Here is an 18,397-nt window from a genome sequence, read left to right as displayed (position 1 = left end):
ACTATGTAGAAAATGGGTAGTATGTGCTGTAGACATCACTGACAGCGAACTGTAATAAATTTGCTCACCTTAAAAGTAAAGCATTATTTATTTTCTGCTCCATATGGTCAAAAAAACAGCCCCCAAAACTCAGGGCCATGCATTTTTTGCCACCTGCATATCACCAGCAGGAAAATACAAGTAGTTCAAATAGTAACAGCTCTACGTCCCTGGTTAATCCCTGGCATGAGCATATCATAGTGCTCTAATTTGCGTCCAGTGGTGTGGACAAAGGATGATTTAGCCAGTAGACTCTTTACAATTAGGGATGCACAGTAAATTTATGTAAAATATTTACTTCAGCTGATCTATAATAGCAGTCTGATGCAAGGTTCTTGAGAAGCTAAAATCATTTAGCTGATGATGAAGAGCTGAAACTTAAAAGCAAAGATACTGACTGTTTAGCAGAAATTTCAAAAGGGCAAATGAATTGATACAGGAAGAGAAATTTGTTGCAGAGAGGTATGTTCACGTTATGGCATAATTTAGGGACTACAGAACAACACACCTACTCCTGAGGATTTTTTGCCTCTGTAAAGTAAGTGAATGGGATTTTTTAATGACTATGTAAAGTAAGTGAACTGCAGTATACATTCGGAAGTGCTGAAAATCATTCTGTTAGCTGTTTAGACAGTACTGTAAACTGTATCCAGAAAACAGCCTGCTGGGCAGCCTACCTACCAAGTGCTGCTCCTAATCACAAAGAAATTTTAGACTTAGAACTGGATGAGTCTTACAGACTGTGTGCTCTGAGAAAATAAACACTGACAGACCCAGCAGCACCAGAATCTACACTAATGACATCAGAAAACAGCAAAGAATCATGCATGATTAAAAAGCTGCCTTCACACAGTATGCGAACATTATCAGCTCTTGGGAATTACGTCCAGCTTTTAGGAAGAGTCTTCCAGAACTATGTGGACTAAAGAAATCTCTCATATATGTTAAGTTTCCTTGAAGAAGGATGTGTGTGGGGGAAGCTGATAAACTTCTACAAACATTATTTTCCTCATTTCAAGGGGGTACAATCAGGTTTGTGTTGATAGAAACAAAAATTCAAAACTAAATATTCTAAAATTCTATTAAAAACATATTGTATCAATTGTGAGACAGCATTCACAGTTACAGAAGAGGGGATGGAAGAGGTAAATTCAATTAAGCCTTGTACTAAATTTGATCTGGCAATACAGCTGGAAAAAAGGAGTATTAATAAGGTAGCAAACAATGGGCATCTCACTACCTGGCTCAGGAAGATGTTCAGGTAGATGAGAATATAACAAGATACTCTTTTTCAATAGCAATCATTAACATCTTCTCTCAGAAATACTATTTTGTGAATACACACAGGAATGGTAGGGAGTCCAAAGTTCTAAGTCCCACTGACTTCCAATATTTATAAACACTTGCTTTCAGTTAAATCACATTTAACAGCTTTACTGAGCTGAGATGCTTTCCTGAACTCAGTCCTCATTCAGTCATAGAAGTATATGCATCTCCAAAACATACAAATCTGAGCTTGCAATTACCTAATGAAATGGCCCTTGTTGTCATAAACATACAATTACCAAGTTGCAAAAGATAAGTGTTGCATTCTACTCATAGGTTTTCTGCCTCTGTAAAACAAAAAATCAATTCAACAAACTTACAAAAAGTCCATTACCTATCTTCCAGCTTAGAAGTAACTCGCTGTAGGATCTGTGTGGCCTGCTTGTGGTACTCCAGCTGGGCTTGTACAAGAGCAGAAAGCTGGCTCACTTGCTCAATCTGAGGATTGACATTAAAACATCAGACCTTAGGTGATTACTAACAGCTCAGCAATAGTGAGTAAAGACCACTGTCATGCTGACACTGCACAGGCAGTTTTACTTATCTCTCTAAAACCTTGATTCATCTTTGTAGTTCGTAAATAGTTACACATCAGTCTTTATTCGTTATCATGTCTGGTTATGACCTGATCTGGAATGGTAACTGCAGCTCTTCTCCACTGATCATCTCCATGGCTGATTTGCATGAACAGCAGCCTACAAACCTACCTCATTCAGTGAACACTACGAAAGCAAAAATGACACTGTAATGAGACATAATACACCTTCTTCCTCCCTGCATGTGAGGGGCACAAAACCATAGGAACTATGGTCATGCTCCAGTTGTATTCTGGCCTGTGAAGCAGACCAAAACAGGAGGATACTATATATACCTGAAGGCAGGTAGCATTCTACTTCATGAGGGAAAAAACATCCAAAACTCTTGTGTGGGCAATGTAAGCACATCAATGCTTCAGAGGATTTATGTTCTTTGGCTCAGTTACCTATAAAATTAGTCCTTCATGTGCATGCTGTACATTACTATAGCTTCTGAGCCTCTCACTGAGTCCAACAAGGAAGTATATCCTTCCCCATTGTACAGTGACAGGAATCTGTGGCATCATGGATGTAATAAGTCTTTCAAGTTTCAGACTGCTTTAGACTGCATTCACTGCTGAACCAGTATCTGGCTCTTCTTAAGATTCAGCTCAAAGATTAACAAGGGATATCTCACATCCATCTCCAGAAGGTTGAACATGCTTGACTCAGCAATTTCTTTTGATTCATCAAATTTCTCCAGAGCCTGGCGAAGTTCTTCATCAGGGAGCTTGCCCTGTCTTTTCTTTTTGTAATCAAAATCCAGACGTCGACCTTCCATTTTCTTTAGGTGATGCTAAAAAACAAAAACGCAAACACAAGCACAGAATAAAGGATGTTCCCTGACTCTCCTTATACTGCATTGTAATCAGGTAGTCCATGTACATTTGCAAGCATGTGCTGTTTGCTGTTCATCAACCCTTCCTCAGAAGGGAGAAATACAGAACAATGAAATAGGTGGTTTTACGTATCATTTAAGAAGCTATGGTGTGCTGCTGTCTAAATGACAGACCTTCAACATTAAAAAAAGGCCACACAGAATGGATAACTGCATTCACCACCTGTATAAAAGGTATGTGAGTTTCTAGCTTTTTAATTCTGATACAGAATAACCTGAACACTATGGTTTTTCCGTAGATGTTTAAGAGAAAACTCTATTAAAAGCACAAGTCAGTGCATTTTTGCCTGTGTAACAGTTCTCATAAACAAAGCAACACAGAAAATATTCTTATCATTTCCATCAGACCACCAAAGGATCTTAATGTTATCTTTTATTAAAGATTTTCTAGTTTGTTAACTGATGTAACATTTATGTCAATCTGCTTAGCAGCTGCCACATCAAGCTGGCCAGGAGTTAATGCTACCAGCATGAGCATGATTACTTTAGGTGTTTACTTTCCCGCAGAAGAATCAATTTGTCATCTGATATTTATAAATTTGTCAGCTTTGTAAGTTATATCAAACTGCCTAAGATATCTTTCTTCCACACCTATTTAACAATATGAAAGCCTTACTGAGCTCAGAAGAACAGTTACTTATACAGATAAGCATTGCTGAATTGGGAGACACTTCCACAATTACAAAAGTAGGTTGTGTTTGCAGAAGTATGCGTGCAAACAGATTTTTTTCTGTAAATGCTGTCTGGTTCCTGGATTACTAATTATGTAATTCATGCAAGCAAACAGTGTTTGTGTTCCAAATTCCTGGGAATGTTTCAGACACAGTCTTCATACAGACAAAAGGGTAGTGCCAGTATAGAGGCAACTATCAAAATGCCCTCACATGTCATACACTAGAAAATTGAATGTAAACATCTGTTCATTTATTTAGTGAAATGAGCTTTCAAATGGTAGGATTAGAGTACTGTGCTCATGCCTCCTTAAACTTGGTGATGCTACCATCAAAAAATGTTAGAATTTCAATCTTTCCTTTCCTAAACCACCAACAAGACAGACAGAACTGAAAAGTAAAACTTGAGACAGAAGAGACTAAACTCAAATAATCTGTGAATCTGAAAGGCCATTTTAAGCTATACAACTAACATAAATTTTGAACATATACACAGTCTGCACTTTTGGCATTATTAAAATGCCACATTGAGGGCAATACCTGTATTTCTCTCAGATCTTTGTCATGGAGATTCTGAAGTGGGTCAATGAAGTTTTGTTTCACTTCCATGTCTAAAGAGTCCTTGACCTCAGAAAGCTCCTTCATAGCTTCTCCCACATCTGCAAGTGCTGGTCCTGAAAGAAAAGATGTCCGGTTATCTCAAAATAACTTAGTTCCAAATCACTGTAGAATGAAACTGAGTCATGCAAATTTCAGTTAACATTTCACTTTAAGTCTCAAGTTTAGGAAAGAAACGGAGTATGACACACTGTGTGAAACAGCAACATGGATTTCACACTTCTGCAGCCCCCAGAGTCTGTGCCTTGTAATACAGCTGAACTTGAGGATCCACACTGCATCAGGACAGCCTCATCCACACCCCTTGCTGTTCATTCCTCACACCGGTGAAACAAACATGCTAGAAAAGAATTACCTGTATTTGCTCCAGTGTTGCCATCACCAGACACTAGACTGCATACAAAAATAGCTCTAATGGAAGTCAAAGTCTCCCTGTTTGTATCAGTGAGACTAGTGACAGTATCAAATTAAAAAATTCTTTAAAATTTCACAGAATTTTTTTTTGATGAAAATTTTTTTTGATGAAACTATCGACTTCATACACCTACTCAAGTTATAAACTTCAGTAAGAATTATCTGCCTTCTGAGATTTCCTCCAAGATTAACTTGAGGGCCACAAAAATTACCACTCTGCTTTACCTCCTCTCCATAAAAACAGAAGCAAGAAGCTCAAAAATACCCTCCTGGTTTGAGGCATAGGTTGGTGGAAAAAAATCCACTTTCAAAGAATATAAAGCACCTGAAAACCTGGAAATGTGAGAAATCAGAAGGAGCTTTGTCTCCCAAGCAGGGGATGCCAGCAATGCACTGCAAAACTAGAGAGCCTGCCAGACCCGGGTGAAGAGTGACAAACAGCCACAATGGCTGCTGTTAGTTAAGAATGTGAAAATAATTGCCATATCTATTCTGTTGCGTGCTACTGCAATCATTAGGGAATATCTAGCAATTTGCACAAACTAAATTCTATTAGTTCTTCATTTTCCCTTCAAAAATGTGTTTGAAACTTAGCAAATGAGAGGCAACCAATTAAAAAAATAAATTCAGTAGTCTTTAGCACAAATCAACCTACAACTGCCAAGCTAACTAGTAAATTATATAAAAAACCCAAGAAAGTACCTTTCCCGTTGCAGATGCCTTTATGCCAGGAACAACATTTTATAAAGATTCAAATAGGAAATTGGATTTTCACAGTCCTATTTGAAGGTCCTGTGTGTTACCATATAAAAATGTCCACAGAGAAGACCACACAAATAGGATAGAAAGACAAAGGATCCTGTTGTGAATGTCATCTCTTTTAGTTAGACTTCTGTTGTTGAAGAACACACACTGTTAAGTCTCAGTTCAACATTTTTAACTCAGGCAGCTGTAAACTCGGGCTTGGAGGGAGGAGCAGTTGACAGGTAAGACAGGAATATTCACTAGTGCCTTAAAATGTGGAATTTGGTCAGAAAAAAATGTCACAGTCTATTAAAAACCTATTAGCCTTTATTCCTTGACTGCAATGAAGACAGTAACATTTATTATAAGGATTCTGAGGACAAAAGGGTTTTATTGCACACATGCGTAGACAATGATTTCTGAACATGTACATCTTTCATCCCAGCACATCCCCAGTAACATAATCTATGACAGAGAGCCTAAGCCTATATGGATATGGGTCCAAATGGAAACAATTTGACTTTCACCCACAAGAAAAAAACCTCTAGTCCAAATCCGCAAAAGATACTCAATAGGCCTAAACTGACCTTAAAGGAGAAGTCTGATGAAGCAGAACTCTGATGCTTCTTGCAGAAGTTCTTCCTTTGTAAGAGCGCAACACTTTAATAATGAGAGTTATATTATGTTTTACTGGCATTTTTATCGCATTATAACAGAAAGGGAAGCAATAAAGTTACCAAAGTTGCATTCTTCTCCAAGTTCTCGACCAAATTTCAGCATCGCGTCTGCCAGCAGGGCTTCAGCCTGAGGGTAACCTGGTCCCTTTTCCTGGCCTCGAATTTTTGACATAGTGTTGATCATGCTGAGTTTAGCTCTGGAAGCTGAAGCAGGCAAGTGACAGAGGTTACAAGCATGCAATAGTTTGACTACACAGACAAGAATGCACTCTTTAAATTTATCTGAGCTACCCACAATGTATTTGAAGGACATTATCTAAGTTTAGGACTAAGCCCTGTTTTTAATCAATTATTTTCAGAGCAAAGGAATGAAATGTTGTTGGTCACTGACTTTTTTCTTCTGCTGGTAGGCCAGAGAGGAGGGTCTGTCCTGAACTTTAAGTCAAAGCTTCCCTTGAAATGACTTGGACAGAAGAAAGCCCAGGAACACTCCCAAGATAGCATGTTTGACGTGCTACAACTCAGGTAGAAAAATCTTGAATGAGTCCCCAAAGCCTTAATCTTAAAATCCTTGGGTACCAGATGGATAGCAGATTGGGCCAGCCTTCCTCTCAAGAAAAAGTCCAGACTAGGTACACTCACAATGAAACTGTGGTGCCCCATATTTTTTAAACATTTGAAAGTTTTTCTGTTGTAGAATATTAAATAAAACCTATGTCCTCAAACATGATGCCCAACAACTTTTGAAACACTTTTTGCTTTTTATGGGTATTTGGGGAAACTCCTACTTCAATACAGTTTTCAGCTGTACTTTAGCTTGTATTTTATTTCAGATACACAAGTGCAGATCAGAAGAAATCACACAATTATCATAATTGATGAAAACAAAGACAGCAAACATAAAAGAACTAATTTGTTTGATGATGTGCTTTAGTGAATTTTTGCAGCTACAGAATGTGAATGGCCTGCAGAGAGTGAATTAATTAATGGCACTTGACTTCAAATTTTGCCAGCTATATCCTACTGCCAGCAAAGCTGACTCAGTGGCTGTTTCTACCTACATTATTGTGTATGCTACAGGAAGGCAGCTATGAATGCCTCTACCTTCCTCCTTGCAAAGGCTTGACTTTATTAGTTGCTCTTATGAGTTAGCATTTCTGTTTACAAAACATTAGCAGCTCACACTGTTCATGTGCTGATTTCACTGGTCAAAACTTGACCTTGCACACATTTCTGCAACAAAACAAAACATTAGCAGACTGGAGTCAACAAGTGTTTTGCTTTTAATTTATTGTTGAAAGTGCCTGTCAAGAGATGGTTCCTGTTGCTGAATATGTTTCACTTCGTGACATAGAAGTGTATGCATATAGACACAGAAACAGACACAGGAAAATCAGGCAAGTGTCATAGTACTTATTTTGCCTGAGAAGCAGCTATGAAAGGATAACATATTTTTACCATATAGTAATTATGGTTTTGATAACTTTCTCACTACCCTTGAGTGCCACCAGATCATGCTTTTCAGCATCTGAATTTCTTGATGCCTTCTGTTTCCACCCACTACAAAACTACAGTCAGCAGACTGGTTGACTGTTCAGTATAAGAAATTGCATTTTAATGAAGTGTCTGGCCTTTAAAAATGGCATTGAAATGATGATGGTGATGGGAAAATACAGAAGCACAAAAGAAACTAAGGCACAAACAGAATCAGTCAGGGGAATGAAGGCAGCAAGCTGAACTAAAACAGGAACAAATGGGAGTATTTTCAGAAATAAAAGGAAAAAATGAATGAGGGAATATAAAAAATGAAGCGGCTATATTCTGGACAGGCAGGTAAGAGTAGAATGCAAAAGGTACAGGAAAGAATGACAGATGAAAGGACAATAAGGCAAGGGCAAGAAATAAATCATAAAGAGAAGAAAGGTAAGGATAAAAAATTCATGCTTCAATGAATCATTTAATCATTTAATAATGATTACATTAGAACCCTGATTTAGTAGGAAATCATAGAATACATCCACCAGTGGTCTCATTCCTTCTTTAAAGTTGATTCCAGTAACTTCCATGGGAGGAGAGGTAAGTTTGTTCTCAGTCAACCTCAAAATCCCATCCTGAGCCCTTTCATTTCTATTGCTTTATTGTGCTAGTGCCATGTGCTTTCTTCTCTAAGTTATGTTTCGACCTGAGTGAAGACAGGCAGAGATGTACAAAAAACCACATGGAAGTGACCTGAACACTTGATTCTTTTCCCAGTTGCACTCCCTTTGCTTTACATTGACTTCCATGGTGCCACTAATGATTCACCTTAATTTTAATTGTTAACAGAGCCATGGCAAATCATAAAAACACTGCCAGAAGTCTTTGAAAGAAATTTCAGCAGTGGGTTCAATTGCTCATTCTTTGTACTTTCAATCTTGTTCATCTGGCACACCTCTTTTTCTTGAAATTATGGTCATGTACCTCTGCACGGAAAGTCTTTCAGCCTTCATCATTTTCAATTTTAGTTATTTTCAGCTGCCCTTCAGGTCTTTTTCATAATTGAGAAGTCTACAAAGCTATCTTTTTCATTCATACTAACCTCAGCCCAACATCTCTTTCAATAAATTCACCTTTGTCTTTAATATCCCCTTCCCTTCCCTTCCCTTCCCTTCCCTTCCCTTCCTTTCCCTTCCTTTCCCTCTTCTTTTTTCCTTCCAGCATTAGTTAATTTAACTGTTTAGTGAAGGTAGACAATGCTTCATACTTAATTTATTGATCCTTCAAAACACCATGAAGCCATTTGATCTCTAGCACTGCAGTACTATGTTATCCAAGTATATTGATGTTTCCAGGGCACATCTTATTTACCAAGGAATGGCTGCTACATCCCAAACCCTCTTCTCCCTACCAAACCCAGGTAAACGTTTAAAGAAATTCTTCTGTTAAACAGTGCCATTAAAGAACTTTTTTTTTCCATTAAATTTCCCCCTTCTTCCCAATGTAATGTTTCTATTTTTTATGAAAATGAGAAAGCAAACAGGAAATACTGGAAATCAGCATTTTTAGTGTCCCAGATAAATTGTAATATAGTTGTAGGGAGAATTTTAAAAGGAAATTTTTTATTTTATTGAAAAAAGAAGTAATTTTCCACGCAATTCTTCTCACTGTAGGGAGCCCTTTTGCAATTGGTATAAAACAATCTAAGAACAGGTGAGAGCTGAAAAGAGTCAGTCCCCCTTCCCTCTTACTCCATCTGTTACCCATTGCCCAGCTGTGGAATGAATAACGTGATCTAATTTGATATGCAGGAAAGTAAATCTTCCTCCTGCCTACTACAATTTTAATTTTCTGATCCTACTTGCACATGCCACAAGCAGATGAGGGGATGTGTAGCTAGAGTATGGAAACTGCTCTTTCCTGCAGCACTGCAAACTTACATCAGCCTGAGGTGCCTGAAATCACATCCTTAGCTATTTCCAGAAATTTTGCTCTCTGCCATTGCTGTGAGCCTCCTTCACAATTCACAGCAAACATAATCACTCAGATGTGTCAGGAAGGCAGCCAGAGAGGGGCTGAGCAGCCAAAGCTTACTACTCAGTCTATACAATGTTGCACAACAGCAGCTTGACAGCAGTTAACAATTTTATCACTAGCCCCATAATGTTTGTCAATCGTATTGCTTTTCCTGTAGAGTGCTTGTTGACGATGAGCAATGAAGCTGTGGACTCAAGTCATAAACAGTATTTCATCTGTTGACATAGAAACCGTTGTAGTCATTATTATTTTCTCTCCAGCAGTTCTTAGAACTCGTAAATATTATTCCTCCTTTTTTCAATCCACTGGCAGCATCATCAAATTATCCTCCTTTCCTCTGTGGTCTAACATAAAAATATCACCAGTTAAGCTATACTAACAACAGTCCTTCATCCTACCACACTGGAGTTAAAATATTTCACACTGGTTCAAATTTGTTTCCAGCTATTAGGAAACAAATTCCTCAGAGTGAATGAGTGAATTTGGTCTGTACTTCCATGAAACTCTAAGATACTTACTGGAGGTAGAGGCCTCATTTTACCTTCATGCTAATTTTATACAAGCATAACTCCATTGATGCCATCAGTCAAGCTGGCATTGACTTATGCTAGTATCAAAGCCCTTATGTTCCTAGATCACTATGGAAATCTTCAAGTTCTTGAATTTAATGGTTTACTTAACAGCTCCAGATCACCCCTCCTTGTGAGGATCCTTTGGCAAGAAAGGAGCATGCAGCTCTCCATCAGCCCAATCACAAAACCTTTCTTTCATCTCCCCAATGAAACCAATCATTCGTTTCTACTTTGAGGGTTCAATTTAGTCATCTCTGATTACATCCGTTTATCTGCCCTTTTCTCCAGTTCGGCATCAACACCTCTTTTCCACCCTCCCTGTTGTAGTAACGCTAATGAGGATGGGAAATCACTAGAGGACCAGGTGAGAAGGTGTTGTTACATCTTTTCCTGTGCCCTGGAGAAAGCTGCTTCAGAACTTTGTCTTTCTTCCCACAGTCTGCAAGGACTGCCCGGTCCTTTTCCTTCACACAGGGTGAATGACTGGAACAGCAGCAGAAAGAGACGTTTCATGCAGACACCCTCACCATGCCTGTGGGCTGATTGCCTGGCCTCGGCCCATCCCCATACCCAGGGAGGTGCCTGATGCCCAGGGTTGCTGCTGCTGCCCCAGAGCACCTGGGCTGCTCTGCTCCTGGCTGGAGCAGTGGGATGGGCCTTGACTTCCAGGCCCTGCCCTGCCGTCCCTGGGGAGTCCACAGCCATCTCCAGCTCCCAGGGAGCCCCCCCACACTCACAGTGCTGACATTCAGATGCCTGCAAGTAAACACACCTGATTTCTAGGCATATGCTGCTCCCTCACCTAAAGCAAGACAACACAAAAGGAAAACAGGCCTCCCAAAGCCAGTCTCCATTCCCTCTGACAGCCTAACACAGAAGCCTGTACTCATCTCTCTCTTCTACTTGATGACAACTTCACCAATTTTGTCTTAACTTGCGCCAGTGAGGATGAGATCTGTCATATTCTATTTTGGTGAGAAAGAGTATTTTCAAAAAGTGCTGCAAGTACTGTGAGACTGTGAAATTACATTACCTGGATTGGGCTGAAGATACTCTATTGTCTTTGCCATTATTTCCACAACTGCCCTGCTGGTAACATCCACTTTCTAAAGGACAGAGAGTTAAACAAAAAGAAACATGAAAAAAAGATGTTAGACAAAAGGAAAATGTTTTTCTCTCTTCTTTTTGTTCTTATAAATTCTTTTAACTCTTCTTATAATTTTATTTTTGCATCCCTGAGAGCAGCCCTGGTACCAGAATGGCGATAATACCTGGAAAACTACCAAAGCATGAGTCCACCATTTCAGTTTATAGCAGATCCATTCGCAAGTGAGGCCATTAGTACAGAGTACCTGAGGATGTGTCAGGAATTTGATACGACTCATTGTACCGTGCTGATACTTTATGTCACCCTGGGAAGCGTCCATAACAGGGAAAACTTTTTGACAGAATGGTCACTGAAAACTATTTGAAGAATTAGCCATCTTTGATCACCTAATAACTGGCAAAATGAGGGGAAAGCAGATGTCAATCAAAACCAACCACCAATGATAAAATGGGCCGTCTACCTCTTTCAGAGCGAGGCCTGGTAAAATTGGGGTAAGGAAGACCAGGTATCACTTAGTTTCCAATTTCAAGAAACCTATCAGCATGGATGCACTGACCATTTATTTCCCCTGGCTGACTCCAGGAAGAATTATTTTATATTTAGGAATTTAAAATACTTAAAACTGAATAGCATTACTTTTTTCTACTGTAATAGGAATTCTTGCTTTCTTAAGAAGTACTCTGCATCAACTTCCTAAGCTGCATATAGCAAAGTATGCAACTACTCTCCCTCACAGAATCAGGCGTCAATGAAAAAATGCTGCTTTGGCAGATTTGGGGATCTCCATAACCTGTCCTGTACTCTGCACTTACGAAGACGCATTGCATTTCTCTGCAGGGTAGCTTGTGTCCCACAGGGTGAACTCCTCTACCATAATGGCAAGTTCCTATTTTAAAAAAGAACACCTGAGATGGGTTGGTTGCAGCACGCTGTGACTGATGTCTTTCCTGTTTCCTGTTGCCACTGCCATCTGCCAGGTCTTGCTCTATGCTTTACACAAAGAAGCAGAAGAGGTCTGCCAGCCCTGGGTGAGTAAGTAGCTGAACTGCCTGGTAGGGACCGCAGAAATGGCTTGAAGGCTGCAGAGGAGAGTAGGGGGCGAGGGAACAGAAGGCCAGCGATAGGCAGAAGGAGCATGTCCACTGCCTGCAGAAAAGCTGGCAAGGAACACGGGGCCAGGCAGGGAGTGTGGAGGCAACTGATGAGTTTACTCCATTCTCTTCTCAACTCTCAGTGCTCCTATCTCCTGGACTGCCAACCCATGCCGCCCACAAGCACTACGTGGGACTCACCCCTGGCTGTTGCAATGTCCTATTTTCCACTCTAAACCTTGCATCAATTTTCTGAATCTGTTAACATCTTCCAGTTTTGACGGCAGTGCCTATACTTGCAGCAGATTTGAAGGGAGGCTGGGCAGAAGGGGAGAAGCCAACTCTGCAGTACTTTTGCTGTAAGAAGTACAAAGGATATGCCCCTCTCCTTTATTTTTCATCCAAGGTTTTTTTTCCTCATCTCACCATACAAATGTACAGATAAATAGCTTCTGTTTCTCTTGATCAGAGTTATGTATTAGATACATACCCTACAAATCACATAGCAGTAGCTTGTGCTACAAGATTTGATAGTACGTTTCAAAGTTGAAGCCAGAAAAAAACCTGCCCCTACTGATCCTTCCAACTGAAATATTATCACCACCACACACAGCTGTGGCTTCGCCCCCCATAGAAACACTCAGTGCTACCACTGCCTGCCTCACCAAGCAGTCTGTTGGGGGGTTAGCCGCATCTACCCAAGGCACTTTGCCAGGGGAGGCTGCCTAACAGGATGTCTGAACCTATGAATGAATATCCCAGTGCCACTGTCAACCCCCTTTGGCAGACAGCTCTTGCTCCTCTTGACTGATGCTCAAGGTGCTGAGAATGACTGGCACCCTTTGCCATTCAAATTACCATCTTGTAGACAGACTGTTTTCAGAGATCCTCTACAATGGCTTAACTGAAACTAATTTGTAGCTGACAACAGCCTCAATCTCTGAATGAAATATTGGCATTATAAAGAGTGCCATATATTACACATGCCTTAGTTAGAAAACAAAAAGAGGTAAGAAACAGAAAGCTCAGTCCTGCTAAATAGAAGTTAAGTCTTTCAAAATTATTCAAGTGATTGAAATTCCTGTCCTAGAAAGGAAAAATGAATGGTAATAATGAATAGACACATCTGTATTTAGACTTACCCTTTCCATTTCTTTGAAGTCATCATCTAGCTTGGTTCCTTCTGCACCTCCTACTTTTTCACTCACTTTCTGCAGTTAAAAAAAGAACAATAAACAGATTCAGCAATAACTGAAAAATCTAGCCACCGTGTTTTCCTGGGGAAATGTTTTTTTTTTCTCTAAGTTGGTACAACAGTCAGACATATTATTCTTTCTGAAAAACTTACTTCAAACACACTTTAACTTAAGTTAAACAAACAGAAAATAATATATTATTGCTTAACTCTCAGAGACCCAATCTTTTGCTGGTGTCAGAAGTACATACTATCACGTCTTTGCCAAGGTCACACCTTTATTTCTCTGTTGAATGAATATCTGTACCCCGGACCTTATCAAGCAAATAATCAACAATGACAGATCTGTATTCAGCAGACAGAAATATCCATGGTTGTGTGTGCTGATGAAAAAGGAGGTGACTTGACAGAATGAAGTGGGGAAAGAATTAAGGCACTAAAAAATTTCTCACCAGAGCTGAAAAATGGCCCCAGCTCCTTTGTCCAGGCTGCATCAGTGAAACATCATGGGCAATCATAATGCCGAAGCACAGAGCAAGAAGAAGCTCCCAAGGCCTGACTCTAGCCACCCAGAAGGCAACAGGTGCCCACGCCAGAGAACTCTCAGAAACATACTGACTCAAGTCACAACCAGACTTTCACCATCAAAAATCAAGTTTATAAATAAAAGTGATAGATACAAAACCCCCTACATTCACACCATGCAAGAGCTTTGAGGCTCACGAGTCATATATAAAATACCCAGCTGACACATCTGTTAGAAAGAATGAAAGGGAACTTTGGTGTCACACCTTTAGCAAATACTCCGTTATTTTATGAAATACTCAGTTTGAAAACTAATTAGAAAATGATTTTGTGCTACCGTTTCATTTCCCTGATTCAGAGGAACACATTGAAGTGAGTTTCCCTCTACTGTCAGTAAAAGTGACAGCAACCGATTTGAATGGTAACTGCTATGCAGCACCATTCAAAATGGATGTTAGCAATTGCATTGTCAGTCACAAAGTGTTTTTAGTGGTGTAATTCCACAACTAAGTCAGGTGCATATGATCCAGTGAATGTACTAATCTTTCACTGGGCTGGTTATTTGTCATAAGAAATTCATCAGGCATAGGACTTTCTGTTTCCTATCCATTTTTAGCTCTTTGTACTGAACACCATTTAATTTTACAAACATTCCTAGATGTCTCTGAATCATCTTTAGACTGTTTTAATTAAGTGTAACTACTGATTTCAGTGAAGTGACTCCTGCAATAAACAAGGAGTAACGGAGGAAAAATTGCACTTTTTTCCTCTTGGTTTCAACCACTGTGTTAACTCTTCTATGGCTTTCTTTTACTATAAAGGAGAAGACCCACAGTCAACCACTCACATGCTGTTAATAAAATCCAGACATTGGATTAATTTCAAATTCGCTACAGTTCAATCCAACAAAACTGCAAGTGCAGCATGGCCAAGTACTTACTAATGCGGGCTATAATTATCTGTGCAATAAGAAATGGCTGTCAGTTCTGTTTGTTTTCTGCCAGCTCCTTGCAAATTAGTACCCAAAATGGTGCATTGATGAGCCATCAATACTATAAAACATCCTGGAAAAAAAAAAGAACTTTATTTATCCCTTCTTTCCTATACAGAAGGAAAATGCACGCAGACACTCTCTTATCATTAATCTGAATGCAGATCAGTTTGTGTGGTCTGTATGACTGAACTTGTGCCTTAGAGATTAGTGAAGTGCTACAAAAAATTCATAGATTTCAAACTCAGTGCTGTTAGGAACAATTCTGCAGTGGACAAGGGATAGGTTTAATGTCCTAAAAGATGCTATTCATTGCAGCTTCTGTGAAAAATGGTAACAAAGGAAGCATAAAAGACCAGAAGCTTTCTTCATCAATCCATGAATGAATCTTCTGCAAATGGACCTCCTACTACAAATGATACAGCAAAATCTGCACAGGACTCTCTACCACAAAGATTTCAGGTCCCTGGAAACAACAGTATGCAAATATGCTTGTACCTAAATATTCAAAACAGATTTTGAATAACTGAAGTTCAACTCTAAGGATACAAAGTACCCAAAGGTAATTAAAGTTCCAACCCTTTTTAGCTGTAGCTTTACTTTTCATCATTTTGAGATATTTTCATAGTTGACGAAGATTTGCAAAGACATGGCATATCATCCCCACAGATGCCCTAAAGATCCCATCTCACATCTACAAACCATAGCAATTACTCCTTCCTCCATATTCATCATTACTCTAGCTGAGGAATGTATGACACTTAATAGTGCAGCTCTGTAGTCTGCTGGAGTGGTCACTGCTAAGTCAAAAAGACAGGTCATCTCTCTCTCTCCTAAACATGCTTCCATTTCCATTTTGTCAGTATTAGCCTCACATCATGAGTCACTCATTTAAGGTGACTAACAAAACTATGTACCAAGCAGAAAATTCATTTGTAAAGCTCTGGGTCAAGTACTGTTACAGACAACAGAGGTGAGTCAAATGAGAGACATGAGCTGTGAAGACTTCAGCCCTTCTGGAGCTGGGTGACTCTTCTTTCAAGGTAGTTACATCATAGGCCCTCAAGGAAGTACCTTCACCTCCATTATCCAGGCAAAAATCTGGTTTGGAGAAGCACTGACAGATCACAGGAAAAAAGCAGCCAAACCAAAATCCCACTGGAAAATTCAAATAGTGGTTTTTTTTCCTGAAGGCCACAGGCACTTGCAGTCAGAGATGAGAACTCAAATTAAGGATTCAAATTTAAGAAAAAAAAATATTAAAAAATTAAACCCTCAAAAGTTCTTTCCCCTTAGGGCAGAAGGGGGAAATCTACTCAGAAGAGGATATTAAGCTCCCTTTACAAGGCCATTATCTAAAGTCATCAGGTGGGAGCAGTGGGCCTGAAAAAGGCAGCCTAAGCATTTGCAACAGATCCCACATCTATGTCATTACTGTATTGATTAAATTTAGAGATATTCTTCAGCATGTTTATATCCATCCTCCAAATCAACTGTTAAAGCATTTCATTAAGGCTACTGCTCCACCATGCTCTAAAATTGCCAGATTTGATTATCCTAGGTCATGAAGCTATGCCAGCTAGAACAGCTGAGGATCTGCTGTCGTGCTAAAGATTCAGAAGCAGTCAGAAATATCGGCAGCTCACAGCTACAGCCAGCCAGAAAACAAAAGACTCCTTTGCCATGTCATTTGAGCCAAGGTTTCAACATTTCGGTTCTTGCTTTACAACAGAATGAAAATTAGGCCCTTTAAGTTGTCTTTCAAAACAGTTATACTTTGGCTCCTCCTAGTCCAGTCCAGTCCAGTCCAGAATTAAAACCTAATCTGATACCACAGCCAACTTTATTTAGTTATTTTGTGATCATGCCTTATCGTTCAAATGTTGATTACCTATTCCACCTTGCTTCCCAAAAGCCTTACAATAAAATTATCATTAAAATAGCAATATATTTTCATGAAAAATAACAGAGTCAACATAAAAATATTTTCTGGGTGGGGGAAAAAATGTCATGAAAACATTTTTTTATGCATCAAAAATATACAGACCTTTTCTACACCAAAAAATGTCGTGTTTTACAGCTGGGATCTCTGTATTTTATATGACTGAAAACAAGTGCTATGTGCCTTAGAGCAAATTCCAATTTTATAAAGATCCCACTTCCACTCAGGTAGAATATTAACATCTGCTGATCAGAATGGCTTCAGTAGGGACAACAAAAGTGGCATGAATCCTACACTTAGGGGAAAAAATAGACTTTTTTTTTTCCTGGCAGATAATATTAAAAAGGCAGGTTTTTGGTAAATGCTGACAGGATCTCAAATATAAGCCATAGAGGCAGGAGTGTGGTTTGGTAGATGGCTTTCATGTGAAACAACAAAACTTATTAGGTCTTAGTTATGGAGCCATTTCTTTCATTTTTCATACAGTTGTGCAACTGACCTTTTTTTCTGTATTGCTGTGTCATGATGCAGCATGTTATGCAGGACAAAAAAATGCTTGTGCAGTCACTATGAATATGCTGAAAATTCCAGTTGCCTTTTATAGAATACACTCATGATCACTTGTACAATACCCCATACAGCAGTCCTCTAATGACAATGTGAATCTGATGCTCTCGTCTCTCACTACTCACAAGACATTAATGTAAATCAAATGTGCATTAGATAGCTATTCCATGAGAATTACATTCTTCAGTACTATGACACTACATTGTACTAGAGTGCCTTCTGAACAATTCACACTTCAACCAACTGCTACCAGAAAGCCTTGCACAAGTATGATATGTCACTACCTACTTGAAAATGCAGCAAGATCAGCATTAAACTACAGTAGTAGTCACCTGAGTCTGCAGCTCTATTAATTTAATGAAATACTAGTTTGGCAGCATGTATAGAAGGCAGCTTTGTTTCTATACAGGAGTAGAAAACCAGCTTTGAATAGATTACCAACACAATACACTACCTTTGCCTGTGATGCAAATTGAATGCCCTGTTTGCAAAGTAGTCACACCACAGTAAGACTGAAAAATGTAACAGTCTGTTCATGGCATGCATTCATAGCTCCAAATATGGAGCACAGCAACATTTTTACTCAAAGCACACAGCAAACTCTGATCTACTTCTTTATACCTTTTATCATTACAGCCATCCTAGACTAGTTTTCCCATTCAGATATTTTGGAGATTGTCCTTCCACAACGTTTCTTATCTACCACACAGTTCAGTTGCCATAGCATAACTTCTCTATCCCTAAAAGGAAGGCTGTTGACACTAAGTCCTGTCAAATTGCCACACAGTGGACGGGGTGGTAGGAAAAAAATTCTATTAATATGAAAGCTACAGGAAACAGTAATGAATGGACCTTACAAATTCATGATGGAGAAAAATAATGCTTCTGTAGTTCATGTTTTTTAAATGCAAGTCACCCTGTTGATTTCTTA

At 39.2% G+C, this 18,397-nt stretch overlaps 1 protein-coding gene across 1 annotated transcript in view; it reads right to left on the bottom strand.

Annotated features, from left to right (window-relative positions):
• The window catches only part of SH3GL2 (SH3 domain containing GRB2 like 2, endophilin A1), a 103,275-nt gene that overhangs the window by 5,797 nt on the left and 79,081 nt on the right, over positions 1-18,397 (bottom strand). Inside the window, exons 2-7 of the mRNA XM_069777596.1 lie at positions 13,389-13,457; positions 11,081-11,153; positions 6,023-6,166; positions 4,050-4,183; positions 2,578-2,736; positions 1,700-1,803 (exon numbers count right to left, since the gene is read on the bottom strand). Of these exons, the coding sequence (XP_069633697.1) occupies positions 1,700-1,803; positions 2,578-2,736; positions 4,050-4,183; positions 6,023-6,166; positions 11,081-11,153; positions 13,389-13,457 (683 nt within the window). The remainder of the gene's footprint in view (positions 1-1,699; positions 1,804-2,577; positions 2,737-4,049; positions 4,184-6,022; positions 6,167-11,080; positions 11,154-13,388; positions 13,458-18,397) is intronic.

This window comes from Haliaeetus albicilla, chromosome Z (assembly GCF_947461875.1).
Source record: "Haliaeetus albicilla chromosome Z, bHalAlb1.1, whole genome shotgun sequence".
NCBI classification, from domain to species: Eukaryota; Metazoa; Chordata; class Aves; order Accipitriformes; family Accipitridae; genus Haliaeetus; species Haliaeetus albicilla.
This window is presented reverse-complemented; position numbering and strand designations above follow the sequence as displayed.